This window comes from Ovis aries, chromosome 4 (assembly GCF_016772045.2).
Source record: "Ovis aries strain OAR_USU_Benz2616 breed Rambouillet chromosome 4, ARS-UI_Ramb_v3.0, whole genome shotgun sequence".
Classification (NCBI taxonomy): domain Eukaryota; kingdom Metazoa; phylum Chordata; class Mammalia; order Artiodactyla; family Bovidae; genus Ovis; species Ovis aries.
The window spans coordinates 84,303,631-84,329,164 of NC_056057.1; the positions used below are offsets into that span (position 1 = coordinate 84,303,631).

At 40.1% G+C, this 25,534-nt stretch overlaps 1 gene segment (V, D, J or C); it reads left to right on the forward strand.

Moving 5' to 3' along the window:
* Positions 1 to 6,529: 6,529 nt before the first annotated feature.
* On the forward strand, positions 6,530 to 25,534 carry LOC101123370 (T-cell receptor gamma chain C region C10.5-like). The segment is given in 7 exon segments: positions 6,530 to 6,658; positions 6,806 to 7,120; positions 13,813 to 13,863; positions 19,542 to 19,871; positions 22,719 to 22,778; positions 23,612 to 23,665; positions 24,932 to 25,534. Coding segments are annotated over 7 exon segments (996 nt in total).

Genomic DNA, 25,534 nt, shown 5'->3' on the forward strand with positions numbered 1-25,534 from the left:
CTGTACTTACACAACCTAGAGCTCTTTTTCTGCAAATGTACAGAAAAGTTTGAATAGCTAGGTTAATATATAATAATTTATAAAATAAATTTCCCTTATAATACACTATTATCTTACACATTTTGCTAGTATTTTAAAAATGCTGAAATCATAATAGTGTGTTATGTCATTAAGACCGTGTGTATTTGTCATTTTTATGGGGAAAAAGTGAAAGTCAAAGTTCAGTGGAAAGAATCTGTCTGCTAAAGCAGGAGACTCAGGTTCAATCCCTGGGTAGGGAAAATCCCCTGGAGAAGGAAATGGCAACCCACTCCAGTATTCTTGCCTGGGAAATCCCATAGACAGAGGAGTCTGGTGGATTACAGTCCATGGGGTCGCAAAGAGTCAGCCATGACTTAGCGACCAACTATCAATTCACCTTTTTTTTTTTCCAATCACGAAGTAAGTGAATGTCCAGAGACTGCTGTGAAATGTAGGATTTTGCTAATTGGACAAGTGAAAATAGACAAAACCTAATCTACTCAACTCTTTGTTGTTTAGTTTGTGAGTTGTGTCTGACACTTTTGGGACCCTACAGACTGTAGCCCTCCAGTCTCCTCTGCCCATGGGATTATCCCGGCAAGAATATTGGAGTGGGTTGCTGTTTCTCCTCCAGGGGATCTTCCCAACCCAAGGATCGAACTTGGGGTCTCCTGCATTGGCAGATGGATTCTTTACCCCTGAGCCACTTGGGAAGTCCAGATCAACTTCTTGGTTCTTAGGAATTTGATCAGACCTCTTTAGATGAAATATGTGGCCCTGGTCTTAGAGATTTGAAACTATTTCTCCACTGTGAGAAAACAGTGTATTTAAGTGTAGAAGGCAAGAAAGGGAAATGTGCAAATCACTGAAAGTTTTATGCAGCTGATGTCAGTCAGGGCCCTGCTGGGCATGTCTCCTGTGGTTTCCAACTTCTCAGCAACCTCCTGCCCCAACTTGCCCTGGACTGCCCTGGCCTGGGAGGGGCAGAGAGGGAAGGGCAGTGGGGCTGGGGGTGACAGTCTGCGAGGCAGCAGGAGGGGGTTGATGTGCTGATGTGTTGGTCGGGTTCCATTTTCTCAGGCTTCTTTGTTCACCTGCTCTGTCGAATGTGGTTGATTCGTGGAAAATGCTCAAACTGGCCTCTACCGGTTGGGACTGTACAAGGGGTAGGTGGGTGTAGCAAGGAAATGAGAACAGTTAAACCACAGCCAACTTTGCTCACTTTCAAAGGGTCACAGCTAATGGAAGAAAAGATTCTTCTGCAAGCACATGTGATTGTTATCAAACATACTCTAGACTATGTGACCAGAATTTCTCATTATTTGTATAGTTCCCCTGATGAGCTCCTATGTGAGTTGGGAACTTTATGTTCAGGATGTTCATATCTGCATCTTTGTCTATGCTCATGACCCTGAAGAAAGGAGCAGACAGGACTCCTTGCAGCACTAAGATCATCCCTGACTTTCCACCAGCCACCTAGGATCTTCCATGATTTGTGACTTTCTGAGGAAGCTACTTCTTGTTTTCATTTTTCTCTGCGTAGACTAGGTGACACAAGACCCAATCCTTGAACCAAGCTTCATGGACGGATGTGACATGCTTGGTTCCTCACAAGAACAGAGATTTGGAGGCCCGATCTCACCAGTGCAATCGAGTCTGTCATATACTAAGTCATGCAAGTTCTCTCAAAGGGAAAAAATGATTTCATAGTCAATCTGAGCAAGGCTTACTAGGGGCACTAACATCAGATATGCAGATGACACCACCCTTATGGCAGAAAGTGAAGAGGCACTCAAAAGCCTCTTGATGAAAGCTCAACATTCAGAAAACGAAGATCATGGTATCTGGTCCCATCACTTCATGGGAAATAGATGGGGAAACAATGGAAACAGTGTCAGACTTTATTTTTTTTGGGCTCCAAAATCACTGCAGATGGTGACTGCAGCCATGAAATTAAAAGATGCTTACTCCTTGGAAGGAAAGTTATGACCAGCCTAGACAGCATATTGAAAAGCAGAGACATTACTTTGCCAACAAAAGTCCATCTAGTCAAGGCTATGGTTTTTCCAGTAGTCATGTATGGATGTGAGAGTTGGACTGTGAAGAAAACTGAGCACTGAAGAATTGATGCATTTGAACTGTGATGTTGGAGAAGACTCTTGAGAGTCCCTTGGACTGCAAGGAGATCCAACCAGTCCATTCTAAAGGAGATCAGCCCTGGGTGTTCTTTGGAAGGAATGATGCTAAAGCTGAAACTCCAGTACTTTGGCCACCTCATGGGAAGAGTTGACTCATTGGAAAAGACTCTGATGCTGGGAGGGATTGGGGGCAGGAGGAGAAGGGGATGACAGCGGATGAGATGGCTGGATGGCATCACCCATTCAATGGACGCGCGTCTGAGTGAACTCCGGGAGATGGTGATGGACAGGGAGGCCTGGCATGCTGCAATTCATGGGGTCGCAAAGAGTCAGACACGACTGAGCGACTGAACTGAACTGAACTGGACATCAGGTGACAATGTAACGGGTGACTAACAGAGGGCTGCTCAGACACATGAGCATGAAGAGCAGGTGTCCCACCCCCACCCCACCCAGCAGGCCCTGGATGGGGGTCCATGTCCTGGATTCCATCTGTCCAGCCTCAGCGGGAAGCGGGGCTCCACTGCTGAGGTCATGGCTTCAGCTCTCACATTCTGACCTCAGGGCACATTCAAGTCACATCCTTCATTCCTCTTGGTCTCTGCTCTGAGAGTCAACATCTAGGGAGCCTTGGCCTCCTAGGAGGACTGGCTGCATCTAACTGGTGCAGCCAGTGTGTCAGGAGTGGAGTCCCTTCTCAGGTTAAAGTCACACCCTGATGCCCAGCTCAGGCCCCATCTGTGGTCAGGCTGTAGACACAAATCCACTCCTGACACAGGATAAATCCTTGCGATGACACTATTGAATTCTTGAGGTTTCAGTCCAAGGCCAAACTCAGCATGTTCCCCATGTAAGGAGCTCTCCCTGCTTAGACCTCATCTTCCCAGGGAGCCTTCGTCTGCATTTCTGTCCTGTGGCCCATTCTTAGACCAAGCATGGATGAAGTTGATTAGATCCACATAAATGACCAGTATGCACCTGAGCCAGACCATTTCCTTCATGAAGGTGGATTTTACTTGAATGATGGTATATAACGAAAGGAAACTGGCAGACACACTGCCTTCCCATGAAGCATTGCATTGAATACTTCTGTTTTACAAAAGCAACTCAAAATATAATTGAGTTCATTTGAATTCAAACTAGCTAAACACAAGGGAAAAAGATTTTATAGTTTGGGTTCAAAATAACAGTACTCAGACTATCTTAGAGGCTACATCTGTAAGAAAACTAGTATTTCATGATACATAATAAAAAACGTCTAGTACCTTTTATATATATTCAAAATCCATCATGTTGTCTTGTTGTGATACCAGTACTTCAGGCCAAATACATAATGCAGAATAAGAAAAACAAAACTAATCATTTTGATGTTTCAGTATTATTACTTTTTACAATAGTACAAATAGTGCATGTGCGTGAGCTTAAAACCTGCAAAGAAATGTAAGGTGTTGAAAAACATAAAAAGAAATCTCAGACATGAAATGAGAATTACCTTCTATAAATCAAAACAGAAAGAGATTTTGCTCACAAATAAATGCTACTCGAATTTATTAAGAGGTTTTTTGATCAGGAACACAACACAAAACTTGTCTCCAACTTTTCATTAGAGATCACTCAGTCTCACTGAATATAGGGTGGATCTTAACATTATCTTACCAGCCACAGTCAGGTGTATGTATATATGTGTGGATATGATACCATGTCTGTGAATCAATAAATTCTTTACTAGCCATTCACTAACATCAGCAGTGGGTGTCCTCATTTCAACTTTCAAAAAGGAGACATCATCTTCAGTTTTTTCCCTTTGGTGACTTTCAACTATGTTTCTTTAATTAATTAATTTTTAATTGAAGGATAATTGCTTTACAGAATTTTGCTGTTTTCTGTTAAACCTCAACATGAATCAGCCATAGGTATACATATAACCACTCCCTTTTGGAACTCCCTCAATTATGTTTTTTTTTCATGCTTAAAAAGACAGAACCCCAAAAAATTTGAGATGCAATGTGAAAAGCAAAAAGTTACATTTAACTCTGTATTTTTATAGCAGTTTATGTATCAAACATGAGCCATGAAATAGACACTGAAGAGACCAAGAATGAGGTCAGCCAAGAATTTAAAGTATTTTAAAAAAGGATCATACTCTTCACATGCCCACATTTTTGCTTTATGTCTGAACACTGTTGTGGAAAAGAGAGGCTGGAGTGTCTTGGGAACCATACATTCAGGGCAGGGCTCCTGTTTGCTGCAACTGGCTGCTTCTGCCAGCTTGCTTGCCGCTATGCCTGCTGCACAGATACTTCATTCAATCCACTACTTTTCTCTCTTTTTAAAAAACATATTTAAAAAATAAATATTATATTATTCTCAGTTATACAAGATAGAAATTTTATATTTTATATATTGAAATGGTCACCACATTAAGTCAATATCCTTCACTGTATATAGTTACAGATTATTTTTTTATTATAAGAAAAAATTGTAAGATCTACTCTTTCCCTTCTTGGTTAAATATTCAAACAGAGTTGTGCTTACTCCTTGGAAGAAAAGTTATGACCAACCTAGATAGCATATTGAAAAGCAGAGACATTACTTTGCCAACAAAGGTCCGTCTAGTCAAGGCTATGGTTTTTCCAGTGGTCACGTATGGATGTGAGAGTAAGAAAGCTGAGCGCCGAAGAATTGATGCTTTTGAACTGTGGTGTTGGAGAAGACTCTTGAGAGTCCCTTGGACTGCAAAGAGATCCAACCAGTCCATTCTAAAGGAGATCAGCCCTGGGTCATTCCTTTGGAAGGAATGATGCTAAAGCTGAAACTCCAGTATTTGGCCACGTCATGCGAAGAGTTGACTCATTGGAAAAGACTCTGATGCTGGGAGGGATTGGGGGCAGGAGGAGAAGGGGACGACAGAGGATGAGATGGCTGGATTGAGTCACTGACTCGATGGATGTGAATCTGAGTGAACTCCGGGAGTTGGTGATGGATAGGGAGGCCTGGCGTGCTGCGATTCATGGGGTCACAAAGAGTCAGACACGACTGAGCAAATGAACTGAACTGAACTGCACTGCTTTTATAATCGACTGTATGTTTATATGCTCCTTGTTGTGAGACTGAAATATTTGTTTTGATGTTTGGAAGGGATTGAACAATATTATCTGACCTGGATGCACATGGATTCTGTCTTCTGTAGCTGGACCACATCTGTCATCTAAGAAGCTCCAAAACACTCCAGTAGAGTGCTGTAAATCCACCACATAATTAGGGCACAAAATGGTAATTCTCTCTCTCTCTCTCTCTCTCTCTATATATATATATATATATATATATATATATATAAAACACACATATATACCATATATATATATACACACACATATATACCACACCTAGTTTATCTGTCCATCTGGTTTTGGGCACTTAGGTCGTTTTTGTGTCTTGGTTGTTATAAACAATGAACATAGAGGTGGTGGTATCTCTTAGTATTTTTGTTTTCTATGGATAAACACTCAGAAGTGAAATTGCTGGATCGTGTGGTAGCTCCATTTCTAACTTATGGAGGAAGCTCCATACTGTTTTCCATAGTGACTACACCAGTTTACATTCCCATCAACAGTGCACAAACCTTCTCTTTTCTCCACATCTTTAACACTTGTTATTTCCAGCCTTGTTGATACTAGCCATTCTGACAGGAGTGAGGTGAAATCTCATTGTTGTTTTGATTTGCATTTCCCTGAATTTCAGATAGACAAAATATATATTTTCAGTTTAAGTTTGTTCCAAATTTTGTAAAGCTCCTTGCTTTATTTATTTTTGTTTTTTTTGAGAAACCTGGAAACCCAATGTAAGGTGGCTTTTTACTTAGGGATGAACATACACTGTCTATCAAAATGATTTGTAACGCAGACACACACACACATATCCCTTTACTACTGAGAGTCAAATGCAGACCAACATTATAACCTTTATTTTAATAGAGCAGGTTCAGTTCTTATTGGATTTGCTGTTTGTTGTCTCAAAGTTTGCTTACAGGTATAAGAGGAAAGGTAGCCCTGGGAAAGACTATAGACACTTCATCACTGGAGAAGACCCTGGCAGCAGCATCAGCACTGAAAGCTTGAACTGCAGGGAGCTTAGCCTCATTCAGGTCTGCTCACTCCACTAGGCAAAGGCAAATTTTGTCCGTGTTTCTCCATCCACCCCCACCTGATCCCTCTGCTTGCAGTTCTGAGCTTTCAGAGCTCAGGCTTCTCTTCTCCCGTCGGGGAGGTGGCTGCTCCCAGCCTGCCACAGGGGGCCCTCAAGAAAGGCATTGGTGTAGAGAGGCGGGGCTCCTCCGTAGGCCTCCTCCAGCACCCACCCCTTCTGGGCTCAGTCTGGTGGTCTTTAAGAGAGATCCTCGCTAACTCCCCTGCCGGTCACATCTGCTGGGAACCCCAGCCTCATTATTGTCCCAGCCATGCTGCGGGCCCCAGTGCTGCTTCTGGTGTTCCTGGCTCTTGGTGAGTGTGTTGCCTGGATGCTCCTGGGATTTTTCTGTATTTTTTTGGCAATGGTGTGTATGTGTGTGTGTGGTATGTGTGGGGGAGTCATACTAAGAAATGCTGTTTCCTCTTCCTCAGGATTTTTTGTTGCTTTTCCCATTGCAGTCACTCAGGTATCTTCCAACATGGAAGGCGACAGGATGTCAATCACCAGGGCAGCTGGGTCCTCTGCTGTAATCCCTTGTGATCTTCCTACACAAAACATCAAATATATCCACTGGTACAAATTCCAGGAGGGAATACCCCGACGCCTTCTCTACTATGATGTCTCCTACTCAAAGGTTGTGTTGGAATCAGGAATCAGTCCAGGGAAATACCACTGCTATGAAGGCACAGACAAGATATATAAATTTGTAATCTCAAGTCTTCAAGAAAGTGATTCTGGAGTGTACCACTGTGCTGTCTGGGAGAAGCACATTGGTTCAGCCCTCCTTTACACTGCACTGAAATTTTGCTTGTCACTGCCAAAAAACAGCCCAGACAGACCAACCCCTGCCTCACTTCCTGCAGTCAATGCCAATTCTCTTTACTCTGAACAAAATGAAATCCTGAGCTCATCGCCCATCCCCCAACTTTTATACTCAATTGTCACTCACCTCTCCCCACCAAAGCCACAGTTTTTTCTAAAAGCAGGCTTCCATCTTCATGCCTCAGACAAGCAACTGTCAGGCTTCATCTTCTTTTAACTCGCCTAGGAGGTGCTGGAGTCTATTCAACCTCCTCTTTAGGAGACAGGGCACCTAGGATTGATCTGTTAAGGGAAATATTTAGGAGAGCATGGAAAGGTTGGGAACCTCACTGTGGTTCCGTGTTTAAGAATCTGCCTTGAAATGCAGGGTACTTGTGTTCTGGAGCTACTACACCTGCATGTTTTGAAGACCCTGTTCCACAACTAGAAGTTCCTGCGCCACAAGGGAAGACCCCACACGATGCAACAGAGATCCTGCATGTCACAACTAAGACCTGATGCAGAAAGTAAATAAGTTTTAAGAAATAATGAAATAAAAATCACAAACATAAAAAATAATGAAAAGTTTAGCTATACTGAATCATTGATCTGATCATTATCCAGAGAAAATGGCTGGGAATGAAGCATCTTCAATATTCAGGAGTATGAAGAGTAAGACAAGATGAAAATGAAAACTTGGACTTCCTGAACCTCAAACTAGTATCATATTTCTCCTGGAAAAACTGATATTTCCCTCATATAACCAATCAGGGCATGGCTGACATAGTGAAAGTGTAGGAAAACAGTGGTTTCTGTAACAATGTCAACCATTGTACTCTTCTTCCACTTTCTTTTGAATTCAGCCCACAGCCAGAACTGTTCTGCATTAAACAAGTCAAGCCAGGGGTTCTTTCCACCCCTACCCTCTACATTAACATGGCCAAGTCCCAAACTGGAATGAGATTTATCAGGTTATTTTTTTCTCAATAATTCATCATAAAGAATGCTTTGGGTGAACAATTAGACAATGAATAGTATCTCTTTCAGCTGAAGAGTCATACGTGAAAGGAGTATGGCTTTCTTATTGGGCTAGATTTAAGGATGTGAAATTCCTGGTGGCTCAGTGGTAAAGAATCCACCTGTAATTAAGGAGCTACAGGAGACCTGGGTTTGATCCCTGGGTCGGGAAGATCCCCTGAAAGAGAGCGTGGCAACTCACTCCAGTGTTTTTGCCTGGAGAATCCCATGGACAGAGAAGTTGGTGGGCTTCAATCCGTTGGGTCGCAAAGAGTCAGACACAACTGAAGCAACTTAGCATGAACAGAAATGTGAGATTCACATGCATGTGATCTCCTGTGTATTGGATCCTCCAAATTTCTATCAGAGGAGTGTTTCTTAAACTGTGGTCCGTCGACCACTTGCATCAGAAATACCTGAGTTGGGATAATCATGCTAGTTCTAGGTGGCACCCAACACCATGAATACAAATATAGGAATGAAGGCTGAAAATGTGCATTTTTCAATAAACTCCATAGCTGATTCTTATTCAAGTTGATTTTTAAGAACTGCTGTCCTGGTGGTAAGAGATAAAGTGACACACTTCTCTCTGAAATGGACAGTTTCCCAGCCTGACACAGAAATGCATTCCAGAATGGTACTCATGGGCTTGTTCCTAACCCAAAACCCTTCCTGTCTTCTTGCACCCTGGACACTCCTGCTTTCCCAGGTCATCATATTTTTGCTTGAGAATCCCACAACCACAGGCCAAGATTCAGGTTCTTCTTATTTCTGTAATTGCAGGGAAGAAGGAATTGGATAGTAAACAAACCAACTTTAACTTGGTCTCTTGTACCAGGGACCATGTGTTTTAACTATTTTATGACTTTAAAAAAGACTGAAGCATAAACTTATTGTCATTTATATTTTTCTAATATTGTTTAGGTTTTGTTCTGCATATTTATTTCCCTGATCTGCTTTACAATGAAGTTTTGTGTATTGGGAAAATGTAGAGAATTCTCTGCAGAGGGATTTTTTAATGCAATGAATTTTTCCTGACTTCTGAGTTCTAGGAATTTTTTTTCAAGGCAAAGAGACATGACAAATCTCTTGAGCAACAGAAAATCATAAAAATGAAACACTAAGATGTCCTTTGATTACTGCATTTGGGGTTGCACTGCCCCATCTACCCTGCTGGGAAAAACAGAAATATTCTTCACAGGTCATAGAAAAGAGTAAATGATTTCCTGCTCAATCACGGAGACTGAATTGAGAGGTTGGTTTGACTGGAGTTCTTCACTGGAACTCTTTTGGACACACTCCAGACCTCACTGCTAGCAGCTTGAGAGCTACTCATAAATGAAAACCTTTAGTGATGAGAACCTGAAGTTTAGGGTGTATGGTGGCAAGGAGGTCATAGTGCCCAAGCTGGGAGAGGATAGGTTCATGGAGGAGGTGGCTGCCATATTGAAAAAAATTCAAAAGTGAATCAAGGATTTTTGGAGGCATCTGTACAAAGGCTTATGGGCTTATTGTGTGCAGTTCAAAGCTTGTGATGAAGCATGTCCCTTTCCACCTCAAATGCCCATTTTTTCAAATATGCATGGGTGCCCCCACACAGGACACACAATTACCCTGTTCAACATTCTCAGATTCAAGCTCTCCCTCAGTTAAAGGGTTGTAATAAGTGTTCCCACCTTGGAGGGTTTGTGGACAATTCATTGGGTCAATCCATGTAAAGAACTTAAACCCATGCTTGTCACACAGTACGAGTTCAATACCTGTTAGTGCTTGTAACTGTTATCTGTGGCCTGGCCTCTATGTAAAGAATATACAGATGAAGCAGACAGGAGTGTTCCTCCCAGGAGCTACTTGCAGTCTACACAGTTGAAGACAAAACTGCGGCCTTGGCTGAGATGGCCCCATTACCCTGTGCTTCCTCTGTGGCTGCTGGGAACACTTGGCAACGGCTGAGCACCACTAATTTCCAGACCTGAACTTGACCTCATTTTTCTGACTTAGGTACTATCATATCCTCCCTTACCCCTAATGCATGGTGAACTTGGGATTCAGAGAAACTCTGTAGCATCCAAGATCACAAAGGTATTGATATCAGAAGAGACACAGTTTGAAGCCAAGTATAAATGTCATTTAAACATATGCTTTTCCCTACACTCTACCCAGAACCAACAAGAAGTAATGAGAGGATAAAGAAGAGAAGTGGGGGAGTCAGGGTGATCTGTATATTCACAGAGATGCAGCATGTGTTCTTGCAAATGTATCCAGGTAGGAAAATTGATCCTCTGATGAAAATGGTTGGAACAGAAAGAATTCCCATCTTTGGGATAAAACATGATTAAGCAGTATAACAGCTCACATATTTAGAAAATAATGATAGGAGTTGCACTGTGCTATTTACTATGTACCTCAAAGGAAATATCAAATTAAACTAATGATTGTTCATTTCCTATAGTCAGAAATTAATGGACCTTTGAGAATGCTTTGTGGAGCCAGAAGATCCAAGTCAATACATAGCCAAAAAGTGAGAGGGTCTATATATGTCACGCTTTGTGTGGTTGAACCAATAAGAAGGATCAGTAAATAGCTTCTGTAGTTAAGTTTTCTATACTGAAGGGACAAAATTTGTAAAATAGCAGCCTGAATTTTTGATCATCCCCTATCTGGTTAGCACAGGAAAAATAGAGTATTTATACCCAGCTCCTTCCTTGCCCCTGATTGCTGTGAGATGGGTAGGAATTTCCCTGAAGGACAAGGATGTGTGTGGCTGCCCCACAGTCTTGACCATGAAGCTTCACTACACAGAATGTGTCCCAGGATGTTAAAACATCTTTTTCTTTACTTTCAACCTTGCTAATGGCCATTTCATTTATCTTTTGTGAATTCCTTAGAAGCTCTGACAAATCTGCTGATATTTATTGCACCAGCCCTTCTATGCATCCCCACTGTCACTATAGTAACCTGGGTCCTCAGAGACCTCTCAGTGGCTCATGGCAACCATCTCTGAAATGTGTCAGCTTCCCCAGGATTGCTCCCCTGACAACCAATCTTCCTGCTCTTTTTCTTTCTAAAGCACAGATCTTATCATGTCACTTTCCTCCCTACCACCATCAGTATGTCTTCATCGTTCATTCTTTTCTAAAACTATATATTTGAAAATGCTGTAAAAATTGCTCACATTCCTACTTCTTAAAAAATAACTATTAAGTAAGGATGTCTCCTGTTCTCTTTCTATTTGAAGTTTCTCTACCCAAGGAGTCAAGTAGTCTCTTACTTGTTCCTTTTAACTCACATCTCTCGGTTCAGTTCAGTCGCTCAGACATGTCTGACTCTTTGTCACCCCATGGACTGCAGCACACCAGGTTTCCTTGTCCATCACCAACTTCTGGAGCTTGCTCAAACTCATGTCCATCAAGTTGGTGATGCCATCCAACCATCTCATCCTTTGTTGTCCCCTTCTCCTCCTGCCTTCAGTCTTCCCGAGCATCAGGGTCTTTTCCAGTGAGTCAGTTCTTCACATACGGTGGCCAAGTATTGGAGATTTACATCTCTGCTACTGCTGCTGCTAAATCACTTCAGTCGTGTCTGACTCTGTGCAACCCCATAGACGGCAGCCCACCAGGCCCTGGGATTCTCCAGGCAAGAACACGGGAGTGGGTTGCCATTGCCTTCTCCAATGCATGGAAGTGCAAAGTGAAAGTGAAGTTGCTCAGTCGTGTCCGACTCTTTGCGACCCCGTGGACTGCAGCCCACCAGGCTCCTCCGTCCATGGGATTTTCCAGGCGAGAGTATTGGAGTAGGGTGCCATCACTCACATCTCTAGAAGTTTTTAATATGAACTTCACTTATGTTGTGTTTGATAGAAAACTATTTCTGTTTTCCCAACAGATAATTAATCATCCTAATCTACTTTTAAGATAATCTCTTCATTTCCCTACAACTTAAAAATGACTTACCATATTTTTATATCAACATGTACTTGGAGTATTTGCTAGAGGATTTCATTTATGTCTCAGTATTCATACACCATTATCATATTGTGTCAGTAACTTTGCAGTATGGGTTTAGATCTGTTAGGCCAACTGTCTAGTCAATATTATTCTTAATCATATTTAATGTTATTTAACTTGCTAACCCTGAACCTTATACCATAGAACAAAAAATGCAATATTTTCTTAATTCTCATAAGAATTATAGTAACTTCATAAATGTGAATTTAGGAAAGATCAGTATCTTTATGATATTTAGTTTTTCTTACACAAATGTGATATGTCTCTTTATTTATTCAAGTTTAATTTTATGCCCTTTATAAAAACTTGTATTCTTTCTTCTTAGAGCTCTGGAATTTTCTTATAAATTTGACAAATGATTTTATAACTCTTTACTTACTCTTTTGCATTTTATTGGTAAAGTTTTCATGGGTTTGGAAAAGTAGGCAACTCCTAAAGCTCCTGATAATTTCATTCATGGTCTAGAATAAGGAAAAACAGAGTACAAGGTACAGAGTACAAGGTATCAGAGTGGTACCTCAGATACCACTGAGATCTCAATAGGCCCAAATGGTATTTGACAACTCAAAGTATTAATACTAATAACTTAATTTTCAATTAAAAAAGCTTTCTAAACAAAATATTCATCCAGATCTCTCATCTTCTCCTGTGTATTAGGGGCTCAGCTACTATGAATGGACAGTTGTCACTGTGACCGTCTATTTCCATTCTCAGGGCAAAGGCACTGCTTGGTGATAGGACTTAGGCCAGCAACAATCAGGTGGATCTGGCATGGACAGAGGGATACTTGACCTGTTTTGTGTGGGTCCTGGAGGATGGACAGCTCATCTGTGCTCAGAGGAGCACCCAGATGCCTCTGACAACCTTTTTTTAGCCTGATCCAAGATGAGTATCTCCAGATTACGAAACAGTCTCCAAGAGTCTTCTTACAACATATCAGATAAATGGATATTGTTTTCAAGTTATAGTTTCAATAAGGAATCTATTATTTCAAAGGAGAGAAAATTCTACAAATTTCTTTTATCCTAGGGAAAAAGAAAAACAACTCATCACAGAACTTATTTTCTCATCTTGTGTTGCCATGGTAAAGAATGTTACCCAGTAAGTGGAGAACTTTGCTCACATTTTACAAGTACACTTGTGATGGAGTATTTACATTTTCAGTGACTGAAGAGTTTCTTCCTTTCAACAGTATAGGCCCAAATCCCTAAGGGAGAAGTTCTGGTGTTTGTGAGAAAAGAAGGGTCTTTCTTTGATGCAAACTCTGAGCGGTTTCAACAGAGTTGAACACCTGGAAATTAAAAAAAAAAAAAGGCTTAATTCTTTGAATACTATTACTGGAAATTTAGGAAGGCAGGTGGTTAACCCGTTGGTGGTGAACTCTTCTTTTCCTGTTTTCATTCCTTTCATTTTTCATCAGTGTCTTCAGTGATTTCTCCTCCATGGAAAGCAGATATTTGGGTCCATTTGTCTGAGGAAAATTAATAAAACATCAAACACCATAAAACCTATGTTTAAGGACTTTCAAAAGAATCCAGAAGATCAAATTTCCAGTACAAAATTTTTAACTTCCAGTCATGACATGAAGTTAGGAGAAGGCTAAGATTATTGTAGGAGCTTCAACCAGTGTGACAGTTCAGGCTGGAAGAAGATATTTGGAAAAGCAACTGAGCTCATAGTAGCTTCCCCTGGTGAGTAATGTTTTTCTCTTTTTTGCCTTAGTTATGGGAAAGTAACAGGTGTTTTTGCAGAGAAAACAATCTGTGTTGTGTACTAAGTTGCTTCAGTCATGTCCACCTCTTTGCGACCCTATGGACTGCAGCCTGCCAGGCTCCTCTGTCCATGGGATTCCACAGGCAAAAATTCTGAAGTGGGTTGCCATTTCCTTCCCCAGGGTATCTTCTTGACCCAAGGATCTAAAGTATTCACTTCATCTAACTGCCGCATGCTTGGTCTTAGCATATGAATAATAATTCTGCAGGTACTGGTCACTGTATAAGAAACTCAACTACTTTGTAAATGATTTATTCTCTCCTCAAAAACAGAATGGAAAAAAAAACAATGGAATTTTTATTTTAAAATACACACACACACATAAACTATTAAAATAGACTCAGACTAGATAGTAAAATATTTGAGTATCATGTCTTTTTCATTGTTTCGTTTATGTGTCAATATTCTTACACCGTTAACATGGCATTACAGTGGTATAAGCTATTGATTAAATTTCCTGTTCTTCTAGACAATCTATTAAGTGAGAATCACTTTTCTTAATTATTTTTTCTCTACAGTTTGAGATAAAACACGGTGTCCTTGTCTCCCAATACTTTACAAAACTACTTTATCTGTTTTCTTCTTATCCCTAAAATCAGTACATAAAATTTTTATAGTAAATGACTATAAAGTTAGGTCACTCAGTCGTGTCTGACTCTTTGTGACCCCATGGACCATAGCCCACCAGGCTCCTCAGTCTATGGGATTCTCCAGGCAAGAGTACTGGAGTGGGTTGCCATTTCCTTCTCCAGGAGACCTTCCCAACCCAGGGACTGAACCCAGGTCTCCCGCATTAGCATATGAACAATAATTCTGCAGGTACTGGTCACTGTATATGGAATGACTATAGAACATAGATAAATTCCAATTCTTATTACTGTAGCTTCTTAGAGGGAGGCTGAGATAAGTTGAAATGTATGCAGTCACATCTCTTATTACATTGCCTGGATATGGATCAGTTTCATGGAATTTGTGAGCTCAGTGAGCCCTGTCTTCCCTAGTGGCTCAGATGGTAAAGAATCTGCCCGCCATGCTGGAAACCCAGGTTTGATCCCCGGGTGAAGAAGATACCCTGGAGAAGGGAATGGCTACCCACTTCAGCATTCTTGTTTGGAGAATTTCATGGACAGAGGAACCTGGTGGGCTACAGTCCATGAGGTTGCAAAGAGTCAGACATGACAGAGAGACTTTTACTGCCTCACTTATGAGCCATGTCTTCTCCAAAGTCCATGAAAACTGTTTACATGGTTGAACATCCTCATCTGCCCATTCTCTCAGCATTTATTTATTGAGGACAGTTTCTATGTTGGATGCTGGAGATAAAAGAGTAAGCTAGACAAAGATAGAGTGAGTCCCAACAGTCAAACAGTTTCTATTCTACCCAATGAGCTTTACAGATTCCGGCTTGATTGGGACCCATGTTCTATGAGCTGCGGCTGCTAGACAGACAGCAGATCTTGGATTGATGGGCTTGTTTCTTTCTCAATTGATGTAATATTTATAGCTTATAAAACTCATATATTTTATCTGGTGGAAGAATTTAATGAAATGTCCTTACCTTAAGTCATCCCACTAAAGAGAATTTTAGTATCAGCTTCCATTTACTGAGAATCAGACAGCAAAGGAAGTTTCAGTGCCGTATCTCATTCCTCAGCAGGAATCATCTTATTCCCAGTTCATATATAAGGACACTGAGGTTTTAAGAAGCTCAGTTACTAGCCTAAAGTCACCTGACAAGATACATTGCAAAAAGTTTAGGATTCAATAAGGATTTGTCTATTCCAAAGTGAATGGTCTGGACTGTTATTGATGTTAGAAACATTTAAGTTATGTTTTTATATCCTGAGAATTTACAGTTCATAGCCTGACCCTTTCCAGTATCCTCACCTGAAAAATCCATGGTCAGAGGAGCCTGGCAGGCTACAGTCCAAAGGGTCTCAAAGAGTCAGACACAACTGAGTGACTAAGCACTCAGCCTCACCATTTAAATGAGTACTTTGATTGACTACTTAGTAGCTTATAATTAGCTTTACTCTCATGTGTGAAAACAATGCTTCTGTTCCTCTTTGGTAATGAAAGACATATTTACTCTAAGTGACACTCTTGACCAGGAACTGACTTTACACTGAAAACACTTTTTGAAATATTTAAAAAGATTCAGGCAAAATAGTGAGAAAAGATGGAACTCTACTCCCAATGGATGTGAGATGGAAACAGAGGTAATCCAAGCAGCCCAGAGAGAGAAGGGACAGTTCTTCAGTTCTTGACACATTCTTACCTTATGTGGTTTGCTGAAAGTCACCTCTGTGTCACCATAGCAGAGTCAATTTCTCCATATATTTATGTAAGTATTGAAAAAAGTTGGACACAAATTCAAAACAGGCACAATTCTCTATGTCCTGCATCTATCTCACGGAACTAGGATTTGCAAACACATTATCTGATTCCTCATGCTCTGTTGGAGTTAGAACTTACTAAATTATCAAAACCCAAGGCAGAAAAAGAAACATACTATTTGTCATTTTATGTAAGTTGCTTGTTTCCAAACTTTATTTGAGAAGAACTCCGGGAGTTGGTGATGGACAGGGAGGCCTGGGATGCTGCGATTCATGGAGTCTCAAAGAGTCGGACACGACTGAGCAACTGAACTGAACTGAACTGAACTGAAGATAAAAACACACATACAGGGACTTTCCTGCTGGATCAGTGACCGGGTCTCTGAATTCCCTGAATTCCCAGCCTGGGTTCATTCCCTGATTGGGGAACTAGATCCCGCATGCTGCAAAGAAGATCCTGTGTGCCACAACTGGAGACCTGGTGCAGCCGAATAAATGAATATTTAAACACACACACACACACAGGTTCAGGTAGAGGCAAAAATAGGAATAGAAAATCAAAGGTACTCATGGAAGTAGAAGGAAAAAGGCCTGTGAAGACCTGGCAGGAAGCACAGGGTAAGATTTCATTCTCAGAGACAGGAGAGATATGTGTATGTTCTATCTCTATAAACAAGTGATTGAAAACTTTAAAAGCTGAAAAAAGGTAGTGGAATAGTATTCTTAATAAAGTGATAAAGAAGCGTACCAAATTTTCCAATAACGTATGTTAAAATAATATTAGAAAGAGATCTCAATGCAGGAGTCTTTGGGAGGAAAATGAAGTAAAAGGGGGACATTGGCTTCAATATCTGTTATATAAAATGGAAGAAATGGTCTTTAAATAAATCCAGTTCTTGCTTCCAGGGCATCAATGTTATGAACATCATAAAGTTTAATGTCACTCAGAGATGACCCTGCAGAGTCAGGCAGGGAAGGTTTTCATGATGCAATATGACTCTAGGAGAATTTGAGGACCAGGTATCCTGCCATTTCTCTAGTCATCCTGTCTTAAAGGCCTGCTACAAGGACTCACAAGCAGAACTCTGTTCATGAGCTGGATAGAAGTCAATTCAAGGCTAAAATTTCTAGTCAAAGCTTGGAGCCAAAATCAATTGCGGTCTTGATTGGGGGGAATGCCATTTGTTTTGAACAAAACAAGTGAAGCAGTTTAATATGCTAACTGCATATATTAGGCTTTAGCCAATGTTCCTTTTGATTTTTTTAACCCTGGAAATACATTGGCTAAGATAAGACTAATAATTGCCTATCTGTTTGGTTTGTGAAAGGCATGTTTCCTGTAATGATGGAGTTGAGGATTTCAGACAGTTGAGAGCACAGTGGAATTGCAATCACAGGAACCAGTGTCCAGGGTTAATTGGCAGGGATTCAGTTGCAACCAAAATACTGAATTCTCATCAGTAAGGATGAGCTCTGGTACCATGATATAAATATGTCATGTTGAAACACACAATCAACACAAACAAATCACCAATAATGATAATTATTATCTCTTATTTCCATAGCATTTTTAATCAACTTACTCTTCAGATCTTGTTTCATTTTGGTCTCACTGCAGCCCTGGCTTGCTGTTGCTGTTTAGGATGCTAAGTTGTGTCCAACTCTTTTACAACCCCATGGACTGTAGCCTGTCAGGCTCCTCTGTCCAGGGGATTTCCTGGGCAAAAACACTAACGATTTACGTGAACTTCATTCTCAAATAAATAAAACATCAAAGGCTTTAATAGACCTAATTGGCTCAGTCACAGAACTTATGAGGAAAATGAAGCAGGACCAGAAGCCTGATCTCTTGAACTGAAGGCCACCATAGTTTCCCTAGGGTTTGAAGAAGCCAGAGAAGCTAAATTAGTCTAAGGATTTCTATATGGGTTGAATAATTTTGAAATTATTATAGAAAAATGTTTGTTAATGGAATAAAATTTTTGTCATAGGTATATAGCAGGAGAAAGCAATTTTTTCCCCAAGGGAACTGGGGAAGGCAAGAAAAAATTCAAAGAAAAATATATGGTTAAGAATGTTTAGGAAAAAATGAGAACGTGAAAGGGGATTAGATGTGAAAATCTTAGGAAGAATTTTGAAACAAATCCCTGTTTGTAAAGGACAGCACGGAAAAACATTGTGCAAGGAATCTAATAGGATTTGTCTTGTGTACATGTGGACTACTACTAAGGATTCATGTATAAAGTGTGCAGTCATCTTGAATGTGTTTGGCTCAAGGTTTCAATTTGTTATTACAAGTAAGTTTTGTGAGTTGACACATTTCCTTTCCTGATGTGGAAGGGTGTTTCAAAGAACCTGGGCTTTGGAATCAGGTCGACTTGGAACTTCAGGTGTACCACTTACTGCTTATGTGAATTTGGGTAATTATTTTCTGGCTTCAGTCTCCTAATCCATAAAGTGGGATAATAATGTATACCCAGTAGGGGTTGTATGAAAATTGAATGAGATAATGTGTAGCTATCATATTTGGTACATTGTCTTGGCAGATAATAGGGAATGTATATATGTACCTACACTCAATTCAAATGTTAAGGGAGAATTGTATGCAGTAGGGAGTTGTTTGCAGACAAGAAGGCTGACTGAGCAAAAATTCTCCAGAAAATACAGCTGTACTTTTAACTCCTCAAATGGAAAGTTATCTTACTATCCACTCACACACAAAAACTTGAATTTGGAGATATTTGTCTCTCTTTAGCATACTTTTTCCCACTTGACAAAAAAAATGAGTTATAAATATATTTTCTAACATGCCCTATAGAGACATTTTCATAGTTACCTGGTCTTCTCCCTCAACCCATTCCCACCACACACTCCCATTCACCCTAAAACAGTCTCCATTATAATAGAATAAAATAGATTTTTAAACAATAAATATGTTCATGAAAGCTGGAAGCCTTGATATGGGGCAGTTAAAAGTCATACCCCATCGTAACATGTGGAGAAAGAACAAATGTCAAGGTTAATCCAGCTTCTGTTACATATTAGCTGGGACTTTAAGTTTTATGATGTCTTGAACCTCTCTTCCCATTGAAAATAAGAACAATAAAACACCCTTCACCACCTTCTGTGGATGAACAACCAGGCTATAATTCAATGACAAATTTTCCTCCTCTTACCACTTGCTAGGTTGTTCCAAATCACACTAACATTTGTGTTTGTGTTATAACTCTTTTTAATTATGATTTCATTTTCTCCTACAGATAGAGACCTTGATATAGACATGTCTCCCAAGCCCACTATGTTTCTTCCTTCGATTACTGAAATCAAGCGTGATAATAGTGGAACATATCTTTGTCTTCTGGAGGACTTTTTCCCTCATGTTATTAAGGTTTATTGGAGAGAAAAAAGAGGCAACAAAGTTTTGCCATCCCAGGAGGGAAAAACCATTAAGACTCTTGACACATACATGAAGTTCAGCTGGCTGACTGTGTCTGGAAACTCCATGGATAAAGAACACATGTGTATCGTCAAACATGAGAAAAATAAAAGAGGAACCAATCAAGAGATTCTTTTTCCGGCAGTGAATGAAGGTATGTGAATAGAAATATAAGTATAACCTCCTAGAACAATTTTTAAAAGGGATACTCCACCTCTTCTGTCAAGCATTAATGAAAAACAAATGCAAAACTTTCTTAAATTTCAAGCTGTTTCCTTACCGAATTAAAAAAAAAAGTGTAGGGTTTGAAATAAAAAAGAAAGAGAAAAGTTCACCTAAACTTTATCAGCCTCAGTTTCATCATCCAAAATATTAAGGTCATAATACAGTATTTTGGGGTTGTTCTATGGTTTAAATCAAACAACATATATGGAAGTACCTAACAATTTAGCACACTATAAACACACAAAAAGAGATTCCACAGTTGAAAATCTTAGTTTATTAGGAAGTAAGGATAACTGTATGTCCTTTATGAGTGTTCTATTCATCAAACAAAGCCATCTAACTTCAATCTTGCTTTACTCAAACTGTAGTCCAGAAATGAGTCTTAACATCAAATTGATGTTCTTATGTGCAAACCAGATTGCAGATCAACAGAAAGCAGAGTAACTTGGCTACTGTACATTTATTATGGTCCATGGTGTTAGGTTTTTAAGATCTGGATTGACTGATGATGGGGTTAGGCTAGAGTATACAGACTTACTTGCATTCTACATAATGAATGCATTTCTTGCCATTGGAAAATGCCTCTCACCAACTTTCATTGCAGCATAGCACGTGCCAGGCCTGAAGGGAGTGTGGATGAACACACTCAGGTGAATTATTGTCCTTTCCATAATTACTCAAAAGTCCTAAGTCACTTAGAATCCTGCATATAAACACACTGTCGAAAGGTCCCAGAGGGCTCATATGAAGGAATCAGAAGCCCTTTTAAACAGTGGGAAACAAGCTTAAAACAGCATGTGCAGCCAGTTTTGCTGTGTGCCTGTCTGAATTTCTTTCTTTTTTTTTCAGTCTGAATTTCTGAAGTAAGTTTTTATCTTCTCTGACCCTTAGTTTGTGCCATCGTCAAATTAGGTCCAAACATTTGCTTTGGTCTTTTCTTGGAGCTGTGAAGAGCAAATGAAATAATGTCAGTGAAACACTTGCTTTAGATAACATGACGTAGATGTATTTATTCATATATTCATTGTATTTTTATATCCTTTCCTAAGACCCTTTAAAAGTAGGATTACAAAATAGCCCTAAAATTTTGCTTTACCATAAGAAAAAGAAGGGAAGCAAATATGCAAAATGTTATTTTAATATAACCATGGGCTTAATTGTATTTATATTTTAATTTTTCTGGTGATCAGGGAAAAATAAGAATTAAAATAAGTTTCATGGTGATGATTATCATAAAGGAAACAAATTTCAGTTTATAATGTGTTTCACTTGGCACTTAATCGACTAGGCAATGTTTCCAATTGACTACTCATGGCAGCAAAGCTAATGAGGGCATTTCTATTAATGCCATTTTACAGCAAATTTCTCAGGAGGAACCAAAATGACTATTGTGACTAATTTCTTTCATCCAACAAACTATTATGTATACAAATAAATATTTCACTTACATGCATGCCTTTTTAACTGGAGAAGGGAATGGCAACCCACTCTAGTATTCTTGCCTGGAGATCCCATGGACAGAGGAGCCTGGTGAACTACAAGTCCATGGGGTCACAAAGAGTCAGACATGACTGAGTGGCTAACACTTTGATGCCTTTCTAAAAATTGTAAATAAACCCAACTCTCACTTCAGGTTTTTTTTTTTTAAAGAAATTGTCTTTCCTGTTTTAATAATTTTATTTCTTTCTTTATGGCTGTGCTGGGTCTGTGTTGCTGTGCATGGGCTTTTCTCTGGTCGCAGTGAGTGGGGGCTGCTCTTCCTTGTAGTGCGGGCATCTCATTGTGGTATCTTCTCTTATGGAGCATGGGCTCTAGGGAGCGCAGGCTCAGTAGGTGTGGTGCACAGGCTTAGTTGCTCCACAGTGTGTGGAATCTTCCTAGACCAGGGATTGAACCCATGCCCCTTGCATTGGCAGGCAGATTCCTATCCACTGCTCCACCAGTGAAGTCCTCCCCTTAGTTAGAGGACTATAAATGTGATTTGGCCTATTTTTCAGTCCTCAAAAGAATTGCAGTGAAATGCTGAGCTCCAGTAATAAAATCATCATTGTTAAAAATATTTAAGAAAGGAAGCTATTTTTGATGTGGAATTCTATTTTCTGTCTATAGACTAATTTTTCTGCATTTCTATGGATTATTTCTACAAAGTACTTTTCGCCGCTTTGTCTCATTTAATCTCCCTCAACGATCCTTAGAGTTCTAGCTCTGCCATCACTGATATGACTCTAAGCAAGTTACTTAGCATCTAATTCTTACTTCCTCCTTTGTAACATGGAATCTTCCAAAATACACCTCACTGCAGTGTCAGTGGGAGATTAAATGACATATTGCGTGTGCAGTATGTAAGCGAGTGCCTGGCACAGTAATAATCACTCAATGGCTATTAGCCTTATTAGTATTGTTTTCTTTATTCCCACATACCACAACTGCAAGAGTATCGGATGCTGGAGATATGAGTGATTAGAAAGGTGTGGCTGGTTTTTTATTTGTCTTTGATGGGAAATTTGCTGGAGCCAGACTCCTTCAAATAAGAGATTCTGTTTTATTTTCTGGGATTGAATGAATTTATTTTGATGCTGAACTGATCTACTGAATTACATAGAATCAGACCAACTCTTCCTGGATTGTAGGGCTCATATTTTTTAATGAATGTTTCTTTCTCAGCAGATCATCTACTTATATATGCATGTTTTAATAACACATATATAAACACAAATGCACATTGCCAAACAATAGGCGTGAAAATTTGACTAATAATTGTTCTCATTTCTTATAGTTGTCTCTTCAGTTGTCACTACTACTAAACCTCCAAATGATGGTTTGAAGGATAAAAGTGGTAAGTTTTTCTACACGTTTGCCTTTATGTCATGCTTCAGTTTTTTTTTTTCCTTCTTATCCCACATCTCCTGCATCTCCTGCATTGCTTTCTGATGAATTTCCCTTTTGAAGTCTACCTGGCTTAAAGTAAAAAGACCAATTACCTGCAATTGTGGGGCTCATCATTGTTATACTTTTAATGACTCCTCTTCTGCCAGGAGAATATATTCTATCAGGAGAATACATATATTCTATCACGAGACACAGACACACACATATATGTACAGACATATAGACAGACTAAAATAATAGGCAGGGATAATATATATATGACTTCCCAACATAAAGAATCTGCTTGTAATGCGGGAGACCCGAGTTTGATCCCTGGGTCAACAAGATCCCCTGGAGAAGGAGATAGCAATCCACTCCAGTACTCTTGCCTGGAAAATCCCATGAACAGAGGAGCCTGGTGGGCTATGGTTAATAGGGTCACTAGAGTTGGGCATGACTTGGTGACTAAACCACAGCCATGGCTTCGCAGGTGGCCCAGCGGTAGGGAATCCACCTGCCAGTGCAGGAAATGCAGGAGATCTGGGAGATGTGGGTTCAATCCCTGGGTCGGGAAGAGCCCCTGGAGGAGAAAATAGCAACCCACTCTAGCATTCTTTCCAGAAGAATCCCACGGACAAGGAATCTGACGGGCTACAGTCCATGGGGTAGCAAAGAACTGGACAGGACTCAGCAATGGAGCATGCACATAGATGTCTATATGCACACACATATGCACATACATATCACGCTGTCAAAAATAGATAGACACAATCAACTAATACTTGCTCTCCCTTCTTCTAGAAAAACAAGTCCCTGTTGCAAATTCTACAAAAGCATGTCTGAAAGATGAAAACAGTAAGTTTTTGTTCAGTTTTCTGTTATGTCAGCTATAGCAATTTTTTCCACCATATACAATTAACTTTTGAACTTACTCGGTTTAAGGTAAAAAAAGCTATACTGTTGGGATTTGCAGAAATAGACTGAGTGGTTTTTAAATAAATCTATCATCATTTCTTGGGCTTGGTTGCTCAGTGGTAAAGAATCTGCCTGTCAATGCAGGAGACATAGATTCAATCCCTGGATTGGGAAGATCCCCTGGAAAAGGAAGTGGCCACCCACTCCAGTATTCTTGCCTGGGAAATCCCATGGACAGAGGAGCCTGGTGGGCTACAGTCCATGGAGTCTCAAAAGAGTCAGACATGAGTAACCTACTAAATGTTATCATTTCCTAGGGGTCATCTTAGCACAATAAATACTGGTTTTGGTGTGAGATGACTCTAGAAACTGTCATGATACACTCCGAACTATTTACACAGTGGATTTCATTTGTTAGTGTGACTTTTGTGTCTAATGACCAGGGAAACATGATATGTCTTTGCTTCTAGTATTTTGATTGTGCTAGTAGTTAATAAGTGAAATGACCCTTACTGAAATCTTCTTATATGGAAGGTATTGTGCTGTATCTTGCATGCATTTTCTGTGAATGCAATGTTCTCTTTACTAAACCCCACTAGCCACCCTCTGTGAACACCAGAAAACTTCATGGATTGTAACTTTTGTAGGAATCTCACTAATGCACAATATATAATGGCTCAGATGCTTCCAAGTCAGCAATTCCACTTGATGTTTGTGTTAAGACCTTTCCTGTCTGGAGTATTTATCACATGTGGAGATGCGGAACTCCAGAGCAGTTAAGAATGTATTCTTTACAGTCAGGTTGCTGGGAATGAAATATGGTTTCTGGTATTTTCTAAATGTGTGACATCTGGCAAATTCATTTTCTCCATTCACAGTTGACTTGTAAAATGGAAATGAAAATAACAATCTTATAAATTATTGTGAAATGAAAATTCATTAAAAAGACAAACTTACTTTTTAATATTTAGAAAGGTTCTAAGTGAATGTAGCAGAAGTGGTCGATTGGCTTGAACTTTGAGTTGGATTCTGAGTCGTTCTGGTGGTGGTGTGATGGTAGTGGTGGTCCTTGTTGACTGTGGGGATTGGTGATGCTGGGGTGTCACTTTATAGTAGGTCGTCAGAAATAAACCATTGTGACCTCCTCCCATCACTGCGTACTGACCTTTCAAAAGAACAGGCAACTAATCAAAGGACTTCTCCTAGATACCCTGCAGCTGCAGCTCATGAGCACCTCTGCCTATTACACATACCTCCTCCTCCTCATTAAGAGCACAGCCTACTTTGCCATCATCACCTCCTGTGTGTTCAGGAGAACAGGCGTCTGTGGCAATCAGAAGAGCTCGTGATAGAGGGGCCCCATAAGAGGATCAACGTTCCTTCATCATCTATGGTCTCTAAAAGCTATGCTGAGAATCTAGCCTGGTTTTTATTCTGGATTTAGGTTATTTCAATTCATGTGTTGTTTTTATATTATGTCTTTATTTTGTAAGAGTTTTTCAAACCAGTGGGCAAACAGACAGTTTGACTCTGTAACAAGAAATTCTGCCATTACTCAGGGGCAGGACCCAGGGTGGGTCTGGAGAGCCTCTCTCCTCACTGTCCCCACAGCTCCTTGGGCTCCTGAGTCTTCACGCCTTCTCAGCACACATAGTGGGCAGCTCCCTGTCTCTTCCTTCAGCACCTCCCTGCAGATCCTGACCCTGACCCTCCCCGCCACACACCCTGGGGCTGCCTGCTTTGCTACTTGAATTCTGTACTTTCTATTTCATAATAGACACGATAAATAAAAAGAAAAACTCAAAAGTC